Source organism: Sciurus carolinensis, chromosome 15 (genome assembly GCF_902686445.1).
Source record: "Sciurus carolinensis chromosome 15, mSciCar1.2, whole genome shotgun sequence".
Taxonomy (NCBI): domain Eukaryota; kingdom Metazoa; phylum Chordata; class Mammalia; order Rodentia; family Sciuridae; genus Sciurus; species Sciurus carolinensis.
In genome coordinates, this window is record NC_062227.1 from 40950778 (window position 1) to 40978412 (window position 27635).

General features: G+C 34.3%; 1 protein-coding gene across 1 annotated transcript in view; it reads left to right on the top strand.

The window, feature by feature from the left end:
- Window positions 1-201: 201 nt before the first annotated feature.
- Window positions 202-27635, top strand: part of Dsg1 (desmoglein 1) — a 34470-nt gene continuing 7036 nt past the window's right edge. Inside the window, exons 1-13 of the mRNA XM_047526602.1 lie at window positions 202-422; window positions 9104-9139; window positions 9531-9662; window positions 10876-11031; window positions 12769-12913; window positions 15720-15886; window positions 17645-17779; window positions 18232-18417; window positions 20527-20786; window positions 22388-22527; window positions 24155-24553; window positions 27105-27238; window positions 27534-27606. Of these exons, the coding sequence (XP_047382558.1) occupies window positions 375-422; window positions 9104-9139; window positions 9531-9662; window positions 10876-11031; window positions 12769-12913; window positions 15720-15886; window positions 17645-17779; window positions 18232-18417; window positions 20527-20786; window positions 22388-22527; window positions 24155-24553; window positions 27105-27238; window positions 27534-27606 (2011 nt within the window). The 5' untranslated portion in view covers window positions 202-374. The remainder of the gene's footprint in view (window positions 423-9103; window positions 9140-9530; window positions 9663-10875; window positions 11032-12768; window positions 12914-15719; window positions 15887-17644; window positions 17780-18231; window positions 18418-20526; window positions 20787-22387; window positions 22528-24154; window positions 24554-27104; window positions 27239-27533; window positions 27607-27635) is intronic.

A 27635-nucleotide genomic window follows, 5' to 3' on the forward strand; every position in this document is an offset into this window, starting at 1 on the left:
CTCCTTATTTGGGGTCACTTTAAGTGCCCATCACTGTAAACTTTCGTAGGGAAGTGAATATTCCTCTCCCCACAGAGGGTTGCTTTTCAGCTGGAAGAAGGGTGTGTCCCTAAGCTCTTACCTGGGAGCAATGATGATCTTGTCAAGCATTTCAGTGAGACCAGCCCAAGTTTTTAGGGTGGGGATCCGGACTGGTTATACGTACCTGCAGTCCTTCTCACAGAGAAGGCAGAAACACCTCAAAGCCTGCATGTACGAACATCTACTGAGAAATTATTTTAATCAGACACCAGCTGAGTGGGAGAAAGAAAAAGAACAGAGAAGAACAAACAAAACTCCCTAGATCTTGGATGTAAGGGAACCCAGCAGCAGCAATGGACTGGCATTCCTTCCGAACAGCTGCAGTGCTATTCATTTTCCTGGTAAGTGGAATCTACTAAAAAAAAAATCCTCATATGCATCCTCATCGTAAGCAAGCGAGAACTTTTTAGAAAATGTTATTTGGTGGTGCTTCTAACCTAAACCCATTAAAAGTTTATGTTAATGACAAGGTGATTTTATGAAGTAGATTTTTAAATAGGGTTTCTCTCTTTAATTGAAGACTCCAGATCATATTAATGCATCAGTGTCCATTCAACATATCACATTGCTGACATCAAAATCATTGCTAAGACATGCTGGGAAAATACTGCACTGGGGAAATTCTTATCACTCCTCAGTGTCACTGTACTAATTCTCATGGGCAAGTGGGCTTTTAAAATAAGCATTGCAGGTGTGTCCTGACTTTCCACTTTCAACATTTTTCATTCTTTTGATTTCTTTGGTGGCAGAGTGACTGTAATATTTAAAACAAAAAGAATAAGATTCATATAAATTTAAATCATAGCCATCAGTCTGTGACCGGTCTCATAAGCTCATGGACCCAAATGTCATCAGGATCCACACCATGAATATCAAAAGCCCACACTACTTATTATGATTTGATTTAAAACATTCTAATCTCAAAAAAAATGTCAGTTTAGAAGATTTATAAATAACATAGTAGGTGAAGGATATAATTAAGGGGTAAGTATAATTATCACTCTATTTGTTCTTACCACTGAAAAGTCAGTAATGACTGATGTAAAAGTTGTACATTTAATGCTCAGGCGATGTCAGGAAATGATTTATCATTGCCCCCTTACATATTATTACTCTTCTCTTTAGAGCTGATAAATATTAAGTGCAACACCAATACTTATATCAATTTCACTTTGCACAACAATTTTAAAGTCATAGTCTCTCTCACCGCAAGGTTAATGTAATCCCAAAAGACAAGTGCCAGTTAAATCACCCTCCAGCTTTATCACCCTCCAGCTTTGGCAGGATGTGGTTCATATTTGTTTCTACTTGTTTAACTTCTGAACTGGAATGTTGGGTTTGTATAATAGCAAGTTAGATCTTTGATGCAAAGTCTGCTGGTTAGTTTAAATTCCATTTATTAATGAAGAGGATTCATAATAGTACATTAAGTTACAAATGAGCATCGGTAAGCTGATAGCTTTAGTTCTAAGCTGCACTTCAAATGTCACTCCTATTCCACAGACTTTTCCATGGATTCTCAGTTTCAGTTGATATCACAACTTGAGACATGACCATAGTCAATAAGCTTTACCCACTCTGTCATTTGGCCATAGGAACATTCATGTATCGCCAAATAATCAAATTTTTTTTATTTCTAGTTTCACAGAAATTTTTCATATAAATTTAGTTAAGGTTTATTGAATTGTTTCAATTGAATAGTTTTTCAAATGTTTATATACTTTAATTGTGTCTATGAGATCTGCCTATTTCTTGATTTATATGATCATTTCTAATTAATTTCATCCTATAAAATTACCTTAAGCAACTATCTCCTAATTAATCATTCTTTGGTATCATTTTATCAAAACATATCATTTTATCAAAATCATGTATCTTCATTGAACTTTCTTTGGAGAGAGGTTTCTGGGCTTTTGTGATTTAATTTCTGACTTCAGATAGCTTCTATGTTTGCAGATTGATTTTGGAAGAATGGGGAACATTTGGCCATATTTCACTTCGGAATCAATCACAAGTTTCTTATGTCTTGTGAAAATATTTCTTTAAAAACTTATATTGTAATGACCTGAAATGTCTTATTTTTCATATTGACAGCATAACATTTTTCATAGAACATTTCACTTTCTAAGACTTTGAAGGTCATAATTTATTTTTACTGCTGATTTTACCAGATAGGTTCGGTAACTGTCCTTTGGAATCATTAATCTGTCTCTTGCTTTAGAATGTCTTTTCCCTAAAAATGACCACCACTATAGCAAACTCTTTCAATCTCTTCTTCTAGCCTCACTATAAATGTATACCTTAAAAAAAATCTACACAGAGTTATTTATATTTTTCTCTGCTCCAACTCATAAATAAAAATCCATGTGGCAACATATTTGAACAATTGTGAAGATATTTAAAATATTTAAACTGATAGTATTCTTAACGCAAAGCCATTTGACAGCTGGACAACTGTCTGTTCACAGCATATTGTGTAACTAGCTCCGTATATGTGAAAGTTTCAGACCCTGTTCAAACTAGTGGGTTTAGTCAGAGACAGTAAAGCACAGGAGCTCCTCTCAAAGTGATCAGGGTTGTTTGACGACTGTCCCAGTATTCAGACAAGTCTTCTGGACAAATAGTCCACACCTGCTATAACACTGCAAGCCAAAAACATTAACTGATTTACATTGATTTCTTCTTCATCTTTCTCCTCTTTCCCCTCCTCCTCCTCCTCCTCCTCCTCCTCCTCCTCCTCTTCCTCCTCCTTCTCTCTCCTTTCTTCCATGAAATTAGGGTTTCAAGTGGAGGGAATAGTTAGAATGTATGTTCTTTTAGCAACAGAACAATGTTACCTACATACCAAATACAAGACATCTGGTCAGGTGTTGTAGTGCATGCTTGTAATCCCAGGAACTCAGGAGGCTGAGGCAGGAAGATAACAAGTTTGAAGTCAATCTGGGCAATTTTGCAAGACCCTGTCTCAAAAAGTACTGAAAAAAAAAAAAAAGAAAGAAAGGAAAAGAAGGAAGGAAGAAGGAAGGAAGGAAGGAAGGAAGGAAGGAAGGAAGGAAGGAAAGGAAGAAAAAAATCTGCCTGATTATACTGACACTAAAATACACTGAATATAATATTCATTTTATTAACTGATTTGAACCAGACACCCTAAGTTCCCTTAACTGTATTCACTGTCACGTAAAGCAGGAGAGGACTAACAAACTATTACAAATCAAACAGACACGACAAAGAGAGCTCTCTGCTTTCTTGTGCACATATTATAGTTACATACATCATAGAGATCAGTATTTCAGTAAAATATTTTATAGAAAATGGAAGCAATAGGTCTGTTCATCTATTCAGTGAAACTCGTAAATTATATTTACTCATAAACATTTCCATTGTTATAGTGTTAAAAAAAGAATTACTATTTCAATGCAGATTCAGGATCAGCATCTTCTTTCACCTTTACATAAAAAAGGAGTGCCCATTTATCACCATTCAATTAGTGTGAGTTGCCTCAGAGTAAAAGCATTTTGCCATCATCAGGTTTTAATAGGAAAACCTAAAGCACTAGGAATGCTGTCTTGATAAATCTGAAGACTTGACCCTAAGGGACAAAATTCACATATTTGAAGAGTCTCATGACCCTTAAAAAAATGACGTTTTTGTCAACATCCAGAACACGTAACTTCTGATAGCTCTTTACTCTGTGTTTATCAAGGGCACTGTTGCTTAGTAAAATTGTGTCCTAATAGGCACTGCCTACTGTATGAGCCGGAAGCCTGCTCTACCTGGCATTGCAGATAGACTCATGATGCTCAGTCCTTAACTGAGGGAACACCCTCACAGAGTGCTGGGTCAAGTCACCCTCCCTGGTTATGCTTGGCACGCAAATTCCTTTAACGGACTTGGGTCGAAATTTCTTTTTAATGCCATTGGCAGCTGATCCATATTCTTAATTGGTCTATGGAAACAGAGTGCAGTGTTTTCCACTGCTCTGATGAGAAAACACATCTCCACAAATTCATAGCTGCTTATGAGTCTACTTGACTCTAAGTTCTTTGAAGGCAGGTTTTATGTCTGGTTCACCTTTGTGTCCCTCACAGTGTCTTGACCAAATGCAAGATTGCTTAACAGGTATCTGATCACAGTGAGCAGAGGGATTTTGGGATAATTTTATTCTTCTTCCCTCACACACACCCTCCAAAAAAAAATCAAGGTACTAAACATGGAAAAAATCAATTTGGATTTTCCTAACATTTTATGATATAGTATTGCATTTTCTTGACATTTCTTCTAAGGCTTACCATAATATTTTTAGGATTTAGACCTTTTTAAGTGTTAAAGTAGCCTTAGATCCATATAATACACATTCATTACATATTTGTCAAAGAAATACACAAACTAATAAATAAATGTGAGAAATCAATCAATTAAGGGGTTGTCAACCTCAGATTGATATCCTTTGTTGGAACTGTAAACAAAGAAAGACAAAGGGGAGATTTTTAAAAAGAAGTAAATGACATTTTACCTTTGCTTCAAATTCATCCTTGTGACATACATAGCAGTAAAATACATTAATATTTGATGTTTAACAAATTGATGTTCAGAATTATTAAATGCAAGAAATTTTCCTTATAAAATTACTTTCTCAGGTCTATTTTTATTATATGAAAATATAAACTATATAAAATATAAAATATTGAAAAAAGGCTACAACTGCAATTAGGGAATCATTAAAATTGCCGTGCAATTTAAATCCTTCGGCTTTTCGAAATGAATGAATGAATTGTCTCCTAAAACAAAGATGAACAGAGGAACTCACTGAGGATGTACTTTAGGTGGATTGCTCATGCTTTCACAAAATTTTAGGATTACGAGAGGCTTTAGTCTCATATACAGTGAGGCAATTACGGCACAGATTGGCTAAGTGACCATCCCCCCACCTGTAACCAGTGGGCAACAGAAAGACACTTAGAGGTTGCCATGTATTCCTCACTGAGTCAGCTTCCACCACAAACTTCTTAACATGATTCCAGAATTATTTCCGCCCAAGCTACTCCCATAATTGTCAGAAAACAACCTCAACCTTACTCCAGGGACAAGGTCAGAGCAACGTCCTTCAGCTTACTTTGCCTAATCAATTTCTGGTCTCCATCCTCCCACTCCTCTTTGTCCTCTGTCTCTGAAGTCCTTTCTTCTTCTGCCTATTTCATCCTCCTGCCTCCATTACAACACCTCTGTTGAGCATCTTCTCTTAGAATCTCTTTTATTTTAAACCAAAACTCCTTGTCTCCTTCCTCAACTTTCAAAAATCCAGAGATCTCCCTTTCCCACCAAAATTTTCTTGATTCCCATATTGAATTCTTTTATTTTGTCTTTGTTTCCTTTTATCAACAAATTTCTTGAAAAAGCAACCATCTTAGGGGTTATCCTCCCTCCTCTTTATTCCTTAATCTTTTTCAGTCCCGTGAATGCTTGTTCTATCTACATGAAAAGGTTCTCTCGAAGATTACCGAAAACCTCAGGTCTTCCTCAGGTTTCACCTTTTCACCTTTTTAAAAGATACCATCTGACACTCATTCACACACCATCTGTCTTGATTTCCCCCCTTCCCTTGTGATCTGTTAAAATGCATTATATTTTCCTCCTGTTTCTATGTCACTCCTTCTCTGCTTCTTTATTTCTTGTTTGTTATACTTGTTTCCCGTTATATAAGTGTTGGAATTCCCCTGCTGTCATCTCAGCCACAGGCAATTTCTTTTCTGTACTCTTTACTCTAAGAATTTCAGCTTCTCCCATGATTTCAACTCTCCTGCCTGAGCACAGGAACTTCAAATCTAGGTGTCTAGGCTGAGCTTTGGCTCAAGGTGCGGATGCTTATCTCAAATGGTTAAGGATCTTTATCTGGGCACTTCTCTGGCATCTCAATGTGTTCAGTCTGCTAAATTCTGCTACTTCCTTATTTTCAGGCTCACTTTTTTAAATGACCATCATCTGAGATTTTTCCTCTCTTGATTACCCCATCCCATCTGCTATCAAGTTCTGTCAATTCTATCTAATATCTCTGCCTTGATATTTCCCTGTCAATTCCTACTGCCGCTGCTCAGGTTTGGCTTCTCCTCACCTCCAGTCAGACTTGATTGAAGACTCTGAACTGCTCACATCCTGTAACTACTTCCTTTTCTCATCACTTCTACTAACTCTTGTCTGAGTAAGCTCACAATTTTTATTCCATCTTTCCCATAAATATTTACTTTCCTAATGAACACAGGAACTGGAAAGGTATTTGTATGTAAGTTGCTCCACCTATTTTACAAACGAACAAAAGCTCAGAGAATTTAGAAAATGCATTGAAGGTTTTCTGACTCTCCCCAGTGATTTTTTTTTTTTTTTAATGTCACTATTTTGCCTTTGAAAGTCCAAGAGTGACATTGTATCTGAGTTTATTCTGGACTCTGAGCAAAAGAAAATAAGCTTAGGTCAACTCACCACATTTTTAAGCAGACCTGGCAGTTTTTTAATTACCTATCCAATTGAGAGTCTGACATGATGGTGAAACCTGCTTGGTCTCCTGCCTAAGTTGCCTCTCGTGGGAAAAAGAATGACCCAGCTTCATAAAGTTGGGAAGGCCTCTTAGTCATCCGGGACAGCGTTCCAAAACAAACAACAGACAGGACAACTCACTGCAGGAAGGGAAGTGCAAAAACAGATAACAGATGTATACGCAGCTCTGTAGCTATGAAGAAATGACTTCCAAACTGACAAATAAGGTATCTGATCCCCCAACCCCCGTTCCACAAACAGCAAAGAGGGAGAAGTACTCCACCTTGACAGGTAGTGAGAAAAATGCATTTGCATGAACATCCTTTCAGTTCTGCATTCAAGATGGACTCTACAGATAAAATCTCAGCTACATGTGCCAAACATTTAGGCCACTGAATTTCCTTTTTTCCCTTTTACTACTGTCATCGTTGTTACTACATATAAAACATTAGTAATCACAAGGATAATAGATTAAAATCAGAAATTTTTGAGTTCTCTAAAGTGTTATGTCAATTCTGTACAATATGTTTTGAGGCAACATACCCTTTATTGTAAAACCTGCAAGTACAAGTTTAACCTGAAATGTATTGGGTCGTATGTAGTCATAAGTTAATAGCCAAAACTCAGTTTCCTCATCTGTAAAATGAAGATAATACCGATAGTGACCACACAACTTTGTTGTGAAGATTAAATACATAGCAAGCAAATTGGTGGAGGGAGGACAGGAGGGAAAGGGAAGGTACTGGGGAACAGCATTGATCAAATTATGTTATGTGCATGTAGAAATATGGCATAATGAATCCCACTGTTATATATAATTATAATGCAACAATAAAAACAAAACAAAATAAAATACAAAAAAAGTCCCATTAGCTTTGATGTGGAGCCCCTCCCGAAAAGATTAAATGTATAGATTCCTCTAAACATATTGCCTAGTACTTAGTTATCACTCAGCTAATTGCAACAGTGATAATTACGATTAACACTACATCATGGGTAAATAATTCTCTTTTCACACTACTCATGTTAGCCATAAATACATGTTTTCTTGAATTATCACTCATGACAGTTTTTTAAAAATTCACACTTGGAGACTGGCAAGATACATTTTCTTTAAGGGTGAAGTTAAAAACCAACTATAAAAAGTATTTTACCATATTTAAAAATTACTATTACTAGTATTTGAAAAATGCAACCTATAATTTCTCATATCAGTGATGCAGATAATGTCTGATTGTGAAAACAATTTTCATTCTTTGCAATTTGGAAAAAGCTCAATTAGACATTGAACATCTCTTATTTAGGGAGAAATAAAAGCTAAGGAAGTATGGCATCTTTAATTGATTCTAAGTGCAAACTAAAACCTAACAAATGCAAACTAGCCATCAAATCCATGCTTAAAGTATATTTAAACAAACATATGGACACATCAAACTTGAAATGTGTGTGTCTTATATTTTAAGAAATATTTGTATGTTTTGGAAAAAAAAAAGAAATTAAATTATCCTGATGTTTCGCTATTAACCATGTGTAAAGATCAAGGCCAGAGCTTAAACTAGGCAGAACTCTGATCAGTATATTTGTTTGACCAGGGAAATTGTAGGAGAAAAGATTAATGGGCACTCCATCCCCAGCAATTTATACACTCCTGCATTTTCCTCTCCATGCTATGGAAGGATGCATTTATATAATTGATTTCAGTTTTAGTGCTAACAATAAAACATCAAATACGAACTCATTTTCACATATAGAAAATTATTTTTTACTTTGGAACTTTTAATTTTTCAAAGCAGGCAAGAAAGTTGTCTTCCTAAAATTTCTAAGAAGACTAATTCTAGACTAGTTCCATCTAGAACTGGAGTGTAAAGGAAGAATTACTATCAAGTTTCTAGACATCTCTCTCCTTCAATTTGAACAATTTTTTGTTTCCATTTGTAGCATGTCAAATCTTGCAACCATAGCCCCATGTTTTAGTATAGGACTTACCATTGACTGTCACTGCATAGTATCAGAATACCTCCAGCTCTTCAAGATCAGTATTTACTAAGAAAGCCTGATTTTTCCAACCCTTATTCCTCCTGGGATTTAGCTTCAAATATGTGGTTATGAGTATTTACATAGCCAAGAATGAAAAAAAAATTTTTTTAAAGTAATAAAAAGGAAAGCAGTGCTGGGGAGATAGCTCAGTTGGTAGAGTGCATGCCTTGCAAGCACAAGGCCCTGGGTTCAATCCCCAGCACCACAAAAAAAAAAAAAAAAAATGGAAAGCAAACTGAAAAGTAAAAACAGGAAGAATTCTTAGCATTCTCACCAGACCCCAGAGCCAAGCCAGATCCATCAGTTATTCAGACTGATAAATAATTCTAATAACTCACAAGACTATTGTTTGATTTTTTTAAAAAATGATGGGATAACACGAATTTTACAACATTCAATTAAAAATTGACTATTGTAATTAACGTTTTTTTTGTTTTGTTTTTGTTTTTTTTTATAGGTTGTGGCGGAAGTTAACAGTGAATTTCGAATCCAGGTAATTTACCTCAAATCCTTTGAAAAATAATTTTTGATTAAAAAAGAGAAAAATATTTGTAACAAATTTTTTTTCCAAAGAAAATTCATTCTAACATGTAAAGTTAATGTAAACCAGGTGTGATGGTGCTTTAGGAGGCTAAAGCAGAAGGATCATAAGTTCAGCCTCAGTAACTTAGGGAGGCCCTGTCTCAAAATAAAAATAAGATACATTCAAAAATAAATAAACAAAATGTTAATGTAATGCTGAAGTTAATAGACTACTAAAATTGCCAATTTCCCCGATTGAACATCCTTTCATTTTAATATAATAATTTACCCCTCCTCCAAAATCTCCAGTAAAATATGAATTATAAATAATGAATACTATTACTTTGTCCTCCCTATTCAAGGTTAGAGATTATAACACTAAAAATGGCACCATCAAGTGGAATTCAGTCAGAAGGCAAAAACGTGAGTGGATCAAATTTGCTGCAGCCTGCCGTGAAGGGGAAGACAACTCCAAGAGAAACCCGATTGCCAAGGTAACTGTCACCCTGAAACCAGAGATGAGAATCAAATGGATGGCATTCAGGTTTCAAAAGAAGTTGTCTTTTAAATTTGTAGTGAGCACATCTCACTGAGAAGTAAGACAGAGAATTATAATCATTCAAATTGTAAAATCTGAAGTTCCTAAAACAACCGATTAGGAAATTTGTTCACTCAAATGAACAATTAAGGGTTGACTCACCTTGCTGGCAAAATTAACACATGTGAGTGTGTGCCACCCAGAAGTCTAAATGAAAAAAAAAAAAAAAATGCTGTGATTTGAAGAATTTAGCATTTGTCACACTCAAAGGAATCATTTCAGCACGTGCTTTTTCTGCTTCATAGTATATCAGAATTGAATCCTACTTTTGTGCTTATTTAGGAACATTTACAGGTGCATCTTTCATGCTAGAAATTTACTTTGATTTTCCTTCTTCCTCTCTGCACACACACACACACACACACACACACACACAACCATACTCGGAAACACACAAATTGACACACACAGATATATAGGTTCATGCACAGATACACACAAATATACATACACATTCACACAGATACACATAGAATTCCCACAGGATTTGTTTGCGATCATACAATGCTTTATCTCAAAAAAAGAGTTCTGACTTCTATAGCCATTCATTTGAGCAGCCTCCTTCTTTATCTGCTAATGCATCATCTACACTTTCAGAATTAAAAGTGCCAAGGAACTTGATACCTACATAAATGAACTTAAAACTTTCTTTTTAAACCTTTAAAAAAATTTTAAAGTTCTTGAATATCTGACAAAGTTATATAACGAGAGCATCACTGAACTCCTGAGAGAAGAAGGAGCTCCTTCTTCCAGACCCAGTGCTGACACAGAGCTTGAAAGTCACACAAATTCAAATTATGAATGTTGAATGAATAACGAGTGCACAGATTTAGATTTATTGGGATGATGTTTTACTTTTTTAGGTCTTAGTAGAAATAGAAATTGAATTTGTTTTATTGATTGTTAGTTACCATTAAAAATATGGCCATTATCATTGAACATAAAGTATTACACTTAAGTCAAGGAAAATAACTCTCTGTTTTCAACATTTCTCAAATGATGACAGGGACAGCACATTCAGCAATTCTCAAGAAAGACAACTGTCATATAACCAATATAGAACTCTTTACTTACTCCCTGTAATATTTTCATTTGTGTTCTTTCTGCAGATCCATTCAGACTGTGCTGCCAACCAGCAAGTTACATACCGCATCTCTGGAGTAGGAATTGATCAACCACCTTATGGAATCTTCATTATTAACCAAAAAACTGGTGAAATTAATATAACATCCATAGTTGATCGAGAGGTCACTCCATTTTTCATCGTAAGTGGGTTTCATGTAATACACACACACACACACACACACACACACACACACACATTGACATATTTATGTTCAGGCCTGTGTTATTCATGGAAATTTTTAAATTCAGATCCATGCTTGACTCAATTTCAAGAATCTCAATATCCAACAGATACAGAGAAAACTAAGAGAGAAAGAAATATTTCACTTAAGTGTTAGCAAGAATGCCAGTGTCTAGTCAGCCCCTGTGGTAAACTAGAATATTTATTTGAAGGAACAAGTATCTAACTTTTACTCCTTTTTAAAAAATTCAGTTGAAAATGTTGGCTCATTTCCATTCCAAAGCCACTATTGAAGGATTCTGTTCTGAGAGAACATATCTGATTATAAATTCACCCTGCTCAAACCCTCCTGAGCTCTAAATGAGACTCAGACATTCTTTCATCCTTACCTGGATGGCCCTCCACTTTTTACAGGAGCTGAGATGAGCTTCAGCATCCTCTCTCTTCAAATCCCCAACCTCATTTTGCCCTACACAATTGACTCTGAGACCAGCTTAAAAAGGCTGGGGCCACCCATCAGAAACTCCCAAAATTAATTCTCTCTCCTCCAGATCAGAAATGTTCTTCATCAAATTCAAAAGCAAAATCAGTTCTCTGTTTTTCCCCACACTTATGCCAAGATATTCCCATTGTCTCATAATTGCCTGTTTCTTCAAGAGCCTTATTCCATCAATTTTTTCTCATTTCTCTTCTACCCGTCCCCTTGCCTGCTTTGGTCCTTCTCTGTCATCGTAGTCAATGCTTATTAATTTACACTAAAAAATAAAACTAAGTGAACCCTCTTTGATTTTGTAATCTCATCTATTAAACCCCAACAATCCATATCCAAAAACACCTTCCAATAACAATCTCCCTGCTTTCACTCATACGGCTTAATCCTATGACTACTCTAATTCCAAATCTGCCTTCAATTCCAAATCTGCATTCCTGCCTTTTCTTCCATTGTGTTTCCCCAAAAACTCCAAATTAGCAAGCCAATCTATCAGCTTTTCTTGACACACAATCCATGTTTCTATGAAACATATCACATAAATGAAATAGTAAACATCATACTTATGCACATTTCAGATAATAATACTGTAAACACCCACATAGCCACTCCTGGTTTAAGAATGCTACATGTCAGAACATGTCATTCAGGGTAACTTGAATCCGTGTTCCTGGGCCATAGTCATTCATATTTGGTTCAGAAAAAAACCTATTTTCTTATTGCTGAAAAAAAAAAAAAAAAAAAAAAGGCCTACTACATTTCTTCAAAGTTCCCATGTGATACTTCTTTATCATATGCTCAATCTCCACCCCCAAGATTCCCTCTTCCTAATTTTGAACACAGTTTTCACATCACTCCATTTCTTCATAAGAATCTCTTTGTTTGGAACATCTGCCAAATCCCAGCTCCATCTGTTGAAATTCTCTTCCAAGATCTGCCTCAATCATTACATTATCTTACAAAGTCATAGTATTTTTATTCTTGTTCTTTCTTTATATATTTTATCATGTTGCCTTCACTTAAATAGCACTTCATGTTCACATTCACCTTCTCTTGTAGATTATATACATTGTACCTATATTCAAGTATGAAATGATAGTAACAATGTCTTTTTTAATTTCCCACAGTGCCTAGTATAATGCCCCCTCCAGAGTAAGAACTTAGTAAGTATGTCTTTCACTATGTAATTCTTCTTTTCTCTCCTAGATCTATTGCCGAGCTCTGAATTCACTGGGCCAAGATTTGGAGAGACCTCTTGAGCTTAGAGTCAGGGTTTTGGATATCAACGACAATCCACCGGTGTTTTCCATGTCTACATTTCTAGGACAAATAGAAGAAAATTCTAATGCAAGTAAGTGGTCTACTTTTTTAAAGTAAACAAGAATACATTAGCTTCAAGGTCACTCTTCACAGCCGGGCAACTACGAGCTAAACATGATGGATTTTACAGACAACCCATAGAAAAGCATTTCAAAGAGAAAGCTTTCCCTTCAACTGTAGAGGTAGCTCCAGTCTGTCATTCAAAACGAGCAGGTACAAAGCAATGAGGAGGATTTTTTCTTGTGACTCATACACTAGCTCTGAAGAAGATTCTTAACAAATTCTAAGAGTATTTTGCAGTGTTGGTGGGGGCATAGTGATGAACATGTAGTCTCCCAACTTGATTGTGTTGAAGGGCACTCTCACCCCTTCTGATCATCATGCTTCTTTTTAAGTTAGATATTTTTATTGAGACATACTACATCTTTGTGGAACACGTTATGGTAATTCAATACATGTATACAACGTATAATAATCAAATTAGGGTAGTAGGCATTTCCATCACTTCAACCATCAATCATTTTTCTATTCTAGGAATTTCATATTCATCTTTTCTAGTCATTTTGAAGTATATCATAGATTGTTTTAACCAACAGTTACCCCACTGTGCTAAAGAAGAAGAAGAAATAACTGTTATCGTGCCTCTTACTGAACTCCTTACAAACGATTGTGTTAATGAAACAAGTCACACACAGGACAATAACACATGTTCTCACTCATTTGTGGAAACCAGTCAGCCCGCCTATTAAAGAAGTGGAAAAAAATAGTGGTTGCTGGAGACTAGAAAGGGGAGAGGAAGAGGGACAGAGGAAATGTTAAATTAACTATTTTAAAGTCACTCATAGAAATCAGCTCCATATAATCTATTTGAGATCAAGAGCATTTGTTGACAGCAAATAAATGCAAAACTATCACTGTTTCTCCTTCTTATATGAGTCAATAAATAAAGTCATCTCTCAATATCTGCAGGGGATGGTACCAGGACCTCTGCAGATCCAAAATCCATGAGAGCTCAAGTCCTTCATATAATAAATAGCTAGTATTGCATTTAGCTGGCATATACCCCCCATATACTTTAAATCAGACCTAGATGACTTGTAATACCTCATACAATGTAAATACTATATAAATATGTAATGCCATATTGTTTAGAGAATAACAAGAAAAAAAGATTTTTACATGTTCTGCACAGGGTTGCAATATTTTTATTTTATTCATCCATGGTTGGTTGAATTGTGAATGTGGAACCCATAAATATGGAGAACAAACTGCATATGTTTTGCTTGATTTTTAGTCAAGTCCTTGACTTTAAGTGTTTGAAATTCATTATAAATTTAATCCTGTATGGCCCATTATGCATATTTGAAGCAGATACCTCCAGTGGTAGTAATTGGGTGCACTGGAAAATGTATCCCACTAGAACACTTATCTGCAAGAGCTTGGACAATCTCAAGGAGCCATTGCCTCCTGTGGATCATTGTATAGGGCAATGTGTCACTGCCAAACACGTAACGTGTCTAGGCACGTTAGCTATTTATCATGTCATTGAAGATTGGCCTAAACACATGAAAACAGATAAGGTTGCTCCTTTGAAGTCAAAACTTCAATTTACCATAGGAACTTTAAACCTTTAAATAGTATAATTTCTTATAAATTTCTTAAGTCCTCACATTCTACTTTTATTCATTTAAATATTACATCTATACTTTGAATTTTTAAAATATCATTATAAAAATCCTTTTTTTGTAAAAATTTACTCAGACAATATAAAAAATAAAATGAAAATGGAAATCTATTCTTTCTTCTCCCTAGTACCATTCCTCAGAGGAAAACTTTAACATGTGTACTAGGTACATGTTTTGTAATTATATAAACATAAATAAATCTGATTTTGGACATAAGTATCCTTTTACATACGAATTCATGTAATTTTATTTAGATATACTTTGAACATATTTCCATACCAGACCATGTTTTCTGATTTATTCAGTTCTTTTAATAGTTGCATTGGATTTCACATTATATAAATATGCCATAAGTAGTTAATTACCTAGAGAAAACACTTTTAAACTTTGCTAAAATGAAGAGAGGGAGAAAGAGAAGAGAGAGAAAAGGAAAGAAATGTCCTGCTTCACCTGCTGGAAAACTGAAACAGTTTGGAAAATAGAAAAGAATTCTAGATTATAAATGAATACTTGTAGTGTTTTATGGTCTCTAGTACCTTTCATTAAAATCACTCCTAAGATCAATAGAAAAGATAAAGGACAGGACAGGACTACATGTAGTTAAATGGATATTTCTTTAAATCTACAAGTTATCCAGCATTTACCTGAGGACAGCCCCAAACAAAACAAAAATAATACTTATTTATTAAAAGTGCATATTCAATAGGAACTTCATTAGTTATTTAAATCTTGTATAACCTCAACAAAAATTGTCTCCATTTATAGATGTGGAAACTGAGGACCAGATCATACAGTTTCAAAGTGTTAAAGTCAGGAAAAAGTTGAACTGGTCTTAATATCCTTTTGTTTCACCTAAACAAAGCATCCTATAGAAGAAGAAATTATACTAAAATAAGAGATAGGAATTCAGAGTAATACACTTCCTTTGTTTCCCAGCTTCAGGAATGTCTGAGCTTCTAGCAAAATGTGATCTCTTATCAAGAAAAGGGTAAAGGAAGGAGCTAAGATATTGATGTGTTGAAGCAGTAGAAATGGAAGATAATAAGATGCACATTATATGGATTAACTAAAACACTGTTGGGAAGGTAACATACCATATACTGTAACAAAAACTTAAATTGACATTTTGCAATCAATTTTCTTCATTTTTAGATACACTGGTGATGAGACTCAATGCTACTGATGCAGATGAACCAAACAATTTGAACTCAAAAATAGCCTTCAAGATCATAAGACAGGAACCTTCCGATTCACCAATGTTTATCATCAACAGATATACTGGAGAAATTCGAACAATGAATAATTTTCTAGACAGAGAGGTAATTCTTTTTCCTCAAATGGGTTTTTAGTCAATGGCACTGATTCCAAAAACAAGAATACTTGAGAGAAAAAAAAAATAATGTTTTAAAATTTTAGTTATATAACCAACTCATATAATGGTAACAAGGAATATATTTAAATGAAAAAGTATGGATTATTCAATGACATTTTATTCTAACATTTTTCATTTAATCAGTTGATTAAGATTTGCCTTGATTTAAGAAAAGTGAATTGTAAAAGGACTTAAAAATTTGCAGAAAGTAGAGATAAAAATCCCATTAAAAAATAAAAGGTGTGCCCTTTAATGAAATAAGCATAAGAAACACTTGCTGTTGTCCCCATCTTGGTGAGTCACAGTTCATGAAATCATGGTAAAGACTCCAAGAATATAATATTTAGAGGAAGAAGCTTGCTTGCTTGCTTCTTTAACCTAGCACAACCTAAACTCTTGGAAGCAGAACTAACTCTCTCTCTCTCTCTCTCTCTCTCTCTCTCTCTCTCTCTCTCTCTCTCTCCTCCCTCTCCCCTTTTTCTCCTTTTCCTCCCTTCATCCTTCCCTCCATCTATTTTTTCCTTTATGTAACTCCTACTGGTAGCCAGTCTAGTGGTTTACATTCAGAAATGGATCACAGAGCCAAAATAATGAATACGAATGAAATAACACCCAAACCAATCTTTTCATTTACAATTAATAACTAGTGATTGTTAACAGATTAGAATCAGCATTGTGTGGTTTATATTGTATCACATGGTCCCATGATTTAATTTTAAAATACCTATTCTTTTCATTTTTTAAGAAATATTACCTTTAAATAGAATGTAGCATACCTGCATATGTGTTAGGGACAGAAATGAAATGAGAATGTTTTATTTTCTAATTAAAGCATAATTAAATTTTATTTTAATTATTAATAGTTATTATAAAATGACAGTCTCCCTACTAATGACTTTCAGGTTTAGGATAAATCAGATTAGTTTCATATTTTTAAAGATCCAAATGCAGTTTCTAGGTTACCAAAATCTCCTTTTTAACTAGTTTGAAAATTATCACTAGAAAAATTAGTTATTTAACTCTTCCTCTCTCAAACTTTCTTAAGCATCCCAGTGAGATTCCTTTAATACCAAAGTAGCTATAACAATAAAGATCTCTAATAAAGGCATGCCAGACATAAAGAAAACTGGCCATGAAGAGATATCAAGATGTCTTTAACAATGAACACCTTAAAGTTATACTCAAAGTTTTAATTTAAAACTCTGTAGTTTTTACCAACTTCTAAAAATATAAGCACCATTGCATAGGACCAAAAACAGATACCTCCTCAACTCCATCACCACAACCCTCCGTCTCCCCAAAATACAAACTGTTTATCTCCCTTTATTTTTTTCACACATTCAGGGGCTGATATTTAGAGTGTGAAATTTTCATGTCCTAAATCTTTGGTAAACCTAGATCCCTCTCCTCTTACTAGTTCTGGTCTCTTTCACTATTTATCAACTTTTCCCTCCTCTGGACTTATTATGATTAAAAAGACATGAGGTCTTTAAAAAAGTGTTGTTTCTTTTAAACAATGCTGAGAATGGAAGTGGCAACTTCCATACTGATTCATGTGAGATTTGTGGATTTTTCAATATTCTGCATTATCCCTATCTCTATCATAGACTTCTGCAAATACTGAGTCAGTCTTTTAGAAGAGCTTTACATAAGACAAAGTAGACTCTATGTCAAGTATGATATTGTTGGTAATGTGTACTTTTAGCAATATGGCCGTTATTCTCTTGCTGTAAGAGGCTCAGACAGAGATGGTGGGGCAGACGGCATGTCAGCAGAGTGCGAATGCAACATTAAAATCCTCGATGTCAATGATAACATCCCGTACATGGAACAGTCTTCTGTAAGTATTTCTTCTTTCAATTTTTAATCTAATAACTTAAATTCATTGCATTTTAAATTTTGGACAATTTTACTTACAGATATATGTGTTCTATGTAGTAATTTACTTTTTAAAATTTTTTTAGATGTTGATTGACCTTTATTTTATTCATTTATTTATATGTGGTGCTGAGAATCGAACCCAGTGCCTCACACCTTCTAGGCAAGTGCTCTATCGCTGAGTCACAACCCCAAACCCTGTAGTAACTTATAATTGAAATGTAGACACCTTTTGTGTTTGTTTATACAATAGGAAAAAATAGATTTAAACAATAAAAAGTAAAATTATAACAAATACAATCTTTAAATAATGAATAATATTAAAATATCAGTATAAGCCTCATACAGTTCTTCTCTCACACAGTTTGTGTGTGTGTGTGTGTTTTTGTTTTTTTTTTTTACTTTTTGTTTCAGTACTCTGTAAGTATCGAAGAAAATGCTCTCTATTCAGACTTGCTCCAGATTAGAGTAATTGATTTGGATGAAGAATACTCAGCTAACTGGATGGCAGTAATTTTCTTTATCTCTGGAAATGAGGGAAATTGGTTTGAAATAGAAATGAACGAAAGAACCAACGTAGGAATTCTAAAGGTTGTTAAGGTATGGTGCAATTATCCTAAATATTTTGTTTTCTTGATCTTTTTTCAAAATATTGTTTAAAATGACATTAACGTTTTACAAACTTGAGTCAGTGAAAGGAGAAAAATTATTGTGCTTTAAAATTATATATGATTTTAAGTTGTTTTATACAAAATCTTTCTGCTTACATTATTTCAGAAAAATAGGCATTGATTTTAACTTGAAAGTATTTTTATCAATACAGTAATCCCAAAAGATAATATGAATTGAAAGCATTTTTTAAAGGACAATCTTATTTTACACTTTCAACAAAGTATGTTTAATACTTAAGGTTAATGTTTTCAGAATGTTTTTAAAGCAGATTTAACATGGACTCCTAAAAAAAATGTGTCCATGCTCAGCCTTCTAAGTCAATTATTGTGTGCCAAGAATATTCACCATGTAAATTAAAAGCTGTTTATTCTTCTCATGTATTTTTATAAAATTAAAATTAAATTACTGGGATTGCAAAACTGTCATATTCCCATCTCACTGTGGCTATTGACCAAGGCTATTAGAAACACAGATATTTGGACCAGTGTTCTCTTATTTCCCTTCCCTCCATATTGATGATCTACCACATTCACCTGCAGTAAAATTTTCTCTGAGATACAAAAAAAAAAAAAAAAAAAAAATTGACTTCTAGGGAACTGATAGTGAAGGTTTCACCCTGTGCTATTAGAGTCATACGATTTAATATCTGAAATCTGCACTAGCTTTGCTTTATCTCTTACAACATCCTTGCAAATTAGGTTGTATTATACCCATATTGCAGATAAAGAGATTGAGGCAAACTATGTAACTTCCTCAAGTTCTCATAGCTGATAAGTGGTGCAGCCAACATTCAAACCTCAGTTTCTCTAGCTATGAATTTCACATTCCTAGTCGGGTGCAGTGGTGCACACCTGTAAGCCCAGCGGCTCAGGAGGCTGAGGCAGAAGAATCTTGAGTTCAAAGCCAGCCTCAGCAACTTAGTGAGGTCCTAAGCAACTTAGCAAGTCCCCATCTCAAATGAAAAATAAAAGGGACTGGGGATAGGGCACAGTGGTTAAGTGCCCCTGGATTCAAACACAAATAGAAAGAAATTCACATTCTTCCTGCGATACTATGTATGACTCAATACTAGGGAAACTGGATCCTCATCAGTTGCACCCCAAACTAATATGCTACTTTAGAAATTATTCATCACATTTTTTCATATCTTTATCCATAAAATAGGATGATAATTATTTTCTCAAACAAAACATCATGTACTAAATCTTTTGTCATAATTATTTGAGATAATATGTGTGTAATATACACATACATATATTCTTTAAATTACAAATAAGGCCAAATTAAAGCAGAGATTAAAAATTTTAGCTAAACAGGAGAGCTCATTTTAGCTCATTTATTCTCATGCAAAAATTCTGAAAAATATATTTATATTTGGTACATGAGGACATAATGACATAGTTGTTTTGTAGATTTTAAGAGTTGTGGATTTTGACATCACCTTTCATAATGAAAATCACTACTTGATTATTTTATAATATGATTAATTTTTTCTAGAATATGTTGAAGAAAAAAGAAATTTTATCATATAATAAATATAAATATTATAGTCCAGTACCTGACATTCTCAAAAAGTCACATTTACAGAAGTGAAATTTCTTCTAAATAGTTCTTTATGGATAAAACTTGTCAAATGATCAAACCTCCAATTTATTTGACCCATACTTTGTTATAAATTGACAGAAGCTGACATAAATTATCTTTGCACTACAAGATGCACGATTTTGACCATCTGTATTACTTTAAGTTTTTAATTTGCTGAATGGGCAGAGTTCATGCCTTTTATTGGCCATCTTTTCAACAATGGATCTAAGACCAACTTATTATGTTTGCATGTATTTACATTGAACTAAAGACAAAGAAAGTAAGAATAGATTGGGTTTTGCATGCATTTATATTTAGTAATGGAAAAAAATGTAAGAAATTACTTTTATTATTCTCTTTCTTCTGACATGTTTTCTTATACTAAAACTAAATCTATTTTCTAGTCCTGAAATGTTTTCTTATGGTAAAACTATTTCACTTTGTATTTTCTAGCCCTTAGATTATGAAGCTATGAACAATCTGCAACTTAGCATTGGAGTTAGAAATAAAGCTGAATTTCACCATTCAATTATATCTCAATATAAACTCACAGCAACTGCAATCTCTGTGGTTGTGTTAAATGTAGTGGAAGGCGCAGTGTTCCGCCCTGGTTCAAAGACATTTGCAGTAACAAGTAATATGGGAGCAAATTATAAAGTAGGAGACTTCATAGCTACTGACTTGGACACAGGTCTAGCTTCAACAACTGTTAGGTAAGAATGACATTTTCCAACTAATTTTTACTGCATATTGAACATAAGTACATATGTTCATTTTAAAAATTTGAAGTATTTGAATTAAAATTTTTCTTTATTTTGAAACCATCATTCAATTGCAAAAAGTACTAACTACTGATTTGTTACTTGGAATATTTAAGAAAATATAAAAATGTGTGTAAGATGTACTATGTGAAACTGTGAAGATAAGTGACAATAATATATCTGGAAAGTTCTGACATGCCTGTGTTTATAGATCTCATTGATCAATTAGCTAATTACCATAGGCTCTGGGTGTCCACACTACCCCTACCCCACCTTAAATCCAGGGAAGATTTTTATGGAACTGGTTTTCACATTTCAAAATTGTTCAGCTTGAAATAAATTAGATTTAGTTAGCCCATTTTGATTATTTTCTTCACTTTTACCAGCATTAAATGTTGGTCAATAATTTTGGTATAAAACATTAGTTATATTAAGGAAAAATGTGCCGTTATAAGGAGTTTAAGAACTCTCTATGACAAATCTGCTAACTACTGAATTGTCACTTAGAGTATTTGATATAAGAAAATATAAAGTTTAAACCGGGCATTGTGGCACATGCCTGTAATCCCAGCACCTCAAGAGACTGAGGCAGGAGGATTGTGAGTTCACAGCCAGTCTCAGCAATTTAGCCCCTACGTTCAATCTCAAGTACCAAAAAAATAAAAAAGAAAGAAAGGAAAGAAGAGATAAAGTTTAAGAACCCTATATATATAAAAATTCTACTTAATCACAAAAAAAATATTGTGCACACATATATTTTCACATGTGACTGTGATCAAGAAGAGTGGAGAAAAGATCTTACAAATGTGTGTTAAGAGTTCTTCCCCAGGGTTCTCCTCACACACTGCGATACTTCTGTCCTCGACCTTATCACTAAGGACCACCATCGCTGATCAGCTTCCTCATATCCCATAGGAGCAAATCCACTGACAGATGCCTCCTCCCCACCCCAGTTCCTCTTAAAGTTCTGTTCTCAGAGTTTAGCACAATGCAGGAGACAGAGAAAGTGTTATACGACCAGTGTTTGTTTCACAAATGTGTCAATGAGGAGAGCACTGAAGTCAAAGATGAGAGAGGAGGAGGATAGGATGGATGCACAAGGCGAGGATGAAGTTTGGAATTGAAAAGGGTCTTGGAAAATCATTGTGAGTTTAGCAGGGAGGAGTGGAAGTAGGGAAGGTCTGCAGGTCAAGCTGAGCTTTGAAGGCAAAGGAACTTTTTCTGATAAGAGAATAGTATAGAATTAGAGCAGCCCAGGGTCTAGGTCTTCCAGGATGGTTTTGTTGCTACCAAAGGGAAATGAGACTGAAGCATAAAAGCATAAAAACATATTCATCAAAAATGGTTACTCAGTCACTTTTTTTCTTAGATTAAATTTTGGCCTACTTATGAATGGTCCCATATAACTGGTACTTCCCTAAATAAAAATCTCTAATCATTGCAATCTATACCCAGGACTTATTATGAATTACTAGAGAAATACATTTTATAATTAAACAGTCATTGTTAAGATATAGTTGACATTGATTTACATTTTTTTCTTTCAAATACAGATATGTGATGGGAAATAATCCAGCTGACCTGCTAGCTGTTGATGCAAAAACAGGCATCATCACTTTGAGAAACAGAGTCACCCAGGAACAATATGACAGACTTGGGGGACGATACCAAGGAACAATTCTATCTATCGATGGTAAGAAATCAATTTAAATTCTTTTTCTTCTAGAGAAAGTTATATCTGAACATATTCAGACATTAAAATGTTCATTAATATACTTTTTATAAAACCCTTTTCCAATATAAGTTGTTATATAGGATATTGAAGACTCAAATCTTTAAAGCTGTGAGACAGTATAATTTAGTGACTAAAAGCATGAGCTCTGAGGTGAGAAAGACTGGTATCCTGTACCATCTCTTAATAGCCATAGGATCTTAGAGAAGTTATGTAACCCATCCATACCTCAATCATCTGTGAAATGGGACAATAACAATTTGGAATTAGAATGATATGATGATAATGCTCAAAAATAATAACAAAAGTAACAATACTATGACCACAGTTGAGTGATAGCCCATGGACTGTAATATCAGATTGACTAGATTTAAATCTCTCTTTTACACATTTCCAGATATTTGCTTCCATTTTTTTCAGAAAGTACCTATTGAGTTCTAACCATTGTGTAAAGTTCTAGGGTTATATCCATGAACAGTTAGACAGTTGAGCTCACATTTATATAATAGTACCAACAAAACCACCTTAGATATAATGTCATATATTATTTGCCTCTCTGTCATCTAGTAGAGTAGACATTGGACTTGTAGTTAGAAGTTCTAACTTTGACACAATTAAATCTTAAGGAAATTGCAAAAACTTCTTTCAGTTTTCCCACCTGCCAGATTTGGGCAATAACACCTTTAAATTGTATAATTTTGAGGAATAAATGGCATAATTAAATGAAAAGTGTCTAGTTGATGGCTAACAAATAAGTGTTAATTTAATGTTTATTATATCTAACATACAGTATAAATCAGAGCAGGGTTTCTGTTGTTTACAGTCTTGGCCACATTCCCCAAATTATTTCGCATAATGATACTTAATAAATATATCTAAGCAATACGGGAAAAAAACTTACCTCAACTTATTCCTATATTTTTACCCAATAGTTCTACTTCCAATAATTTTAGCAGAGGTTCTAGATGTTAAAGGTCGAATACACAGAGATGCTAAGTACAGCACTACCTTTAATAAGTATTAAAGTATTGAAGGCAAAGTCAATAGACAACTGAGCAGGTAAATCATGGTCCACTTGATATGAAATTATATAACCTTTGGATCCTATGTTGATGAAAAGTGTATTAAAACATGAAAGAATGCTCATAGTTTAAAAAATATAAACTGGAATGAGCCATACGATCTTATCAATGTAACAAATAATAAACTATGTTCAGACATCATAATTAAGGACAAAAATATCATCAAAACAAATCAACAGGGGTGGATCTTGGGAGCTACTACTATGGGTTTTTGTTTTGTTTTACTTCATTCTCTAATTCTATACTTTTCAAATTTTATGTACTATGCAACTATTTATAATGTAAAGAAATAATCCAATAAATAGGATTAATAGTAATATAATAAAGTTACTTATAATAATATAACAATCTTTTGATATAAAAACTGACAAGGGATAATTTATTAAACTGATGGAAATAAAGACATTGAAAGAAGTATTGACACAAAAAGAAAATAGTTCTATCTTACCCAAACATTATTACACTAAATGTATAAAATATTTCTTCTGTTTTGAACATCACTATAGATTCTCTTCAAAGAACTTGCACTGGCACAATTGTTATCGACCTTCAAGGTTCTGGCTGGGAAACTAATAACCAGGGTGGTACCAGCAGCGGTGGCGCCGGTGGCAGTACTGGTGGCGGTGGCGGTGGCAGTGGTGGTGGTACTGGCAGCGATACAGGTACCAGTACTGAAACCAGTACCAGTACCGAGGGGGATCATGACAGAGAAGACACCAGTACCAACACAAACGAGAATGGTTCCACGGGTAACGGTACTCCCAACACAGAAGGAAATGGGGACGGCGGAGGAACTGAGTATGTTCCTGGTGATACTGGCGTCCAGCGGGAACCTCTGTCAGATAATGTTCATTTTGGACCTGCGGGCATTGGACTGCTCATCATGGGATTCTTAGTCCTGGGATGTAAGTGCTTCCTCAATTCTATTTATATGTGCCCCCTCCCATCAAAAAAAAGTTGGGGGGTGAAAAATGTTTTCTGAGTCTTTGGTGAAATATATTTTTACAAATTATGGTTTTGTGCAGTTACCAAGAAAATGTCTATGCTTGGTACTGCGTTCACAAAATGAAAAAAAAAAAAAATCAAACTTCTTGGACCCTTACAGGGCAGTTGAGGGCAAAAATTTGTTTGCTGTCAATCTCAGTGTGATGGGAAAATACCACAACAAGCAAGTTCAAATGGATCTATCTGGGTGAAGACAATCAGAAATAATTTATTGAAGCAATCAGAAAAGGCTACACCTAAAAAGTAAACTCTGAGTTGAGTTTTAACAAATGAGTAGGAGTTAACTTTATGAACAAGCAAAAAGGAAGGTGATACAAAGGTGGGGGGAGGAAATCCCTTGTATAAAAGCCCCAAAGAATAAGAAAACAAGGTACTGAAATAAAGGACTCCCATGTGGAAGAAATAAAGGATGTGCCTAAAGTATGGCCAGAGTTGAGACTAGAAAGATAGACAGGAGTAAGATCCTGAAAGTGCTAAGGGTGCATAGTTGAATAAAATGGAGACTCAAAAAGAGCCGGGGTTGAATTCTGGTTCCTAAACTTAACTGTCTGAATCTTTCAAAGGTTGCCTAACCTTTCTGAACCTTACCTTTTTCATGTGTGAAATAATAATGTTTACTTCACAACATTATTATGATAGCGAAAAAGAACCACACCAGGCACCAGCACATTCTGCGACCCTAGAGCCCTCATTGAGGATCTAGTCACAGGTACAATCCAGTGGATTCTCTAATGGCCTTTAGCATTGCCTTGGATGATGGTAGAAAGTCAGGTAGAGATGGGTCATGTGTTGCAGTGTCTGAGAATGAGGGGGACCTATGAAATAAATAAGTTGAAAACTGTGAACTATGATAAGTTAATGCAAACATTGCCATTTTCAAGTATGGAATCATAAAATCTTCATGTCAGAAGATATTTCACATATTTAATTAAAACACACAAAATGCTAATTCAGAGCACTTACAGATGAAATACTCTTTCTACCTTCTTTTCCCTCTATACATGAACAGCCATAAATAGATGTTTTTATTAAATTTATTTGTAAACTAGGTTTACTCTGACTTTAAATAACTGACCCCTTTGAACATATTAATCAATACTGATTCATCTAAACAGAGAATTTTGACATGCTAATATCACAGCTTAAAGGTGAGGTTCTTTATCTAAAATATACTTTGAAAAATGAAATTTCTATATTAAACAATAGGAGCTCATTTTTTTTGGCTTATAATGTATTGAAGTAGTGACCAGAAAAAGTTCTCTGAAAGGGAGAACAAGTTTTCAAAAAGGTTATATTTCATCAAAATGAACCAGGGCAAGAAAAATGTAAAAATACTAGCAAACTAGCAAAAATGTACCACAAAATGTATATGAGATCAGCCTCTAATTTTTTAGCAAGAATGATTATTGATCAACATTATAAAACTTTAAAATGTATTACTTTATAAAAATAACTTGATTACCTGAGTGTGATCATCACAACTGTAAATAAATAAATGAGTTTGTTTTTATATTGCTGATTAACTTTCAGTAGTTAATAAATCCTTTTTAAATTAGATATGGGCCTTAGTGTCCTCTACATTTAAAGTTTTCTTCCATCCTACCGTATTTTTAAAACATCAAAGCACACAGAATTTTTACCCTTCTTTTCTCCTTAGGTCTTTACTTTTTTTCCTCTTATTTCGGTTCTCTCTTCCTTCTTTGCTACCTTGTTTCCTTATTTTATCCTTCCTTTCCTCAAAATTTTTACTTACACATCCTTTCTTTCAGCTATCCATTAATTCAAAAACATTTATAAAGATTGTATTATATGAGCTGGGGATATAGCTCACTTGGTAGAGTGCTTGCCTCGTATGCACAAGGCCCTGGGTTCAATCCCCACCACCACAAAAAAAAAAAAAGATTGTATTATATAAAAAAGATGATAAGTACATGAAAGAGAAAACTCCAATTGATCAACAGGAAAAGACATTGTTAAACAGTGTGATATTCTCTTTTTGTGTAAAAGTAATTTAAAGAAAAGATATCTGCGTAGGGGAAAATAATAGCCTTAATGAAGTAAGATTTTGTTATTGAAATAAAGAAAAGCAGGCACATGCAAAAGTAGAAAAATAAGTAAAAGCATGGAAGTGAAAAGAGAAGAACCAAAGATACTGCCTAGCATCCCCAGCCTGCTTTCTTCTCTCCCATACTATGACAGGGAAAACAGTCATCTGTTTTAATCAGACAATACTATTTATAATTTTAATAATTTTAATATTGGTTATTGTCTAGTATATTGAAGCTCACATTTACTTTGGTACCTGACCATTAGTTTGTTTTCTGAAGTTTCCATAATAACTTAAAAATCTAAAAGTTTTATTAAAAATTCAAATTTAACCATAAAAAGCAGATTGTTTTCTTTTAATATGGCCCACTGTTAACTCCAGTATTCCTCTCTTTCCACCGTCAGTGGTCCCATTTTTGTTGATGTGTTGTGAATGTGGCGGTGCCCCCGGTGGTGGAGCTGGCTTTGAGCCTGTTCCTGAATGTTCTGATGGAGCAATTCATTCATGGGCAGTAGAAGGACCACAGCCTGAACCCCGGGTAAGTGCTAATCATAAGAAAGGTACTAAACCCAGTCTGCACACGTGAGCCAAGATGGTAGGATCACTTGGTCTATGTAATTCTTTGTTCGGGAATAGCTGATGGGAAAAGGAAGAGGAATCAAAAGTATATCAAAATGAGATAGAAGTAACCAGAGAAGGCTTTCAATATGAGAATCAGGTTTTAAAAGGATTTCAGAAGTTTCCCAGAGAGTATTCTTTTAGGAAATCTGTAGCAATTGAGAATAAAACAAATGCATGATAAGAATGGGAAAATGTTTTTTCCTGTCTTTTAGGATTTGACCACTGTCTGTGTACCACAAATACCACCTGGTAATGTAAATATGATCGAATGCATTGATAACTCAGGTGAGAAAAAAAAATTTAACAGCTCAAAT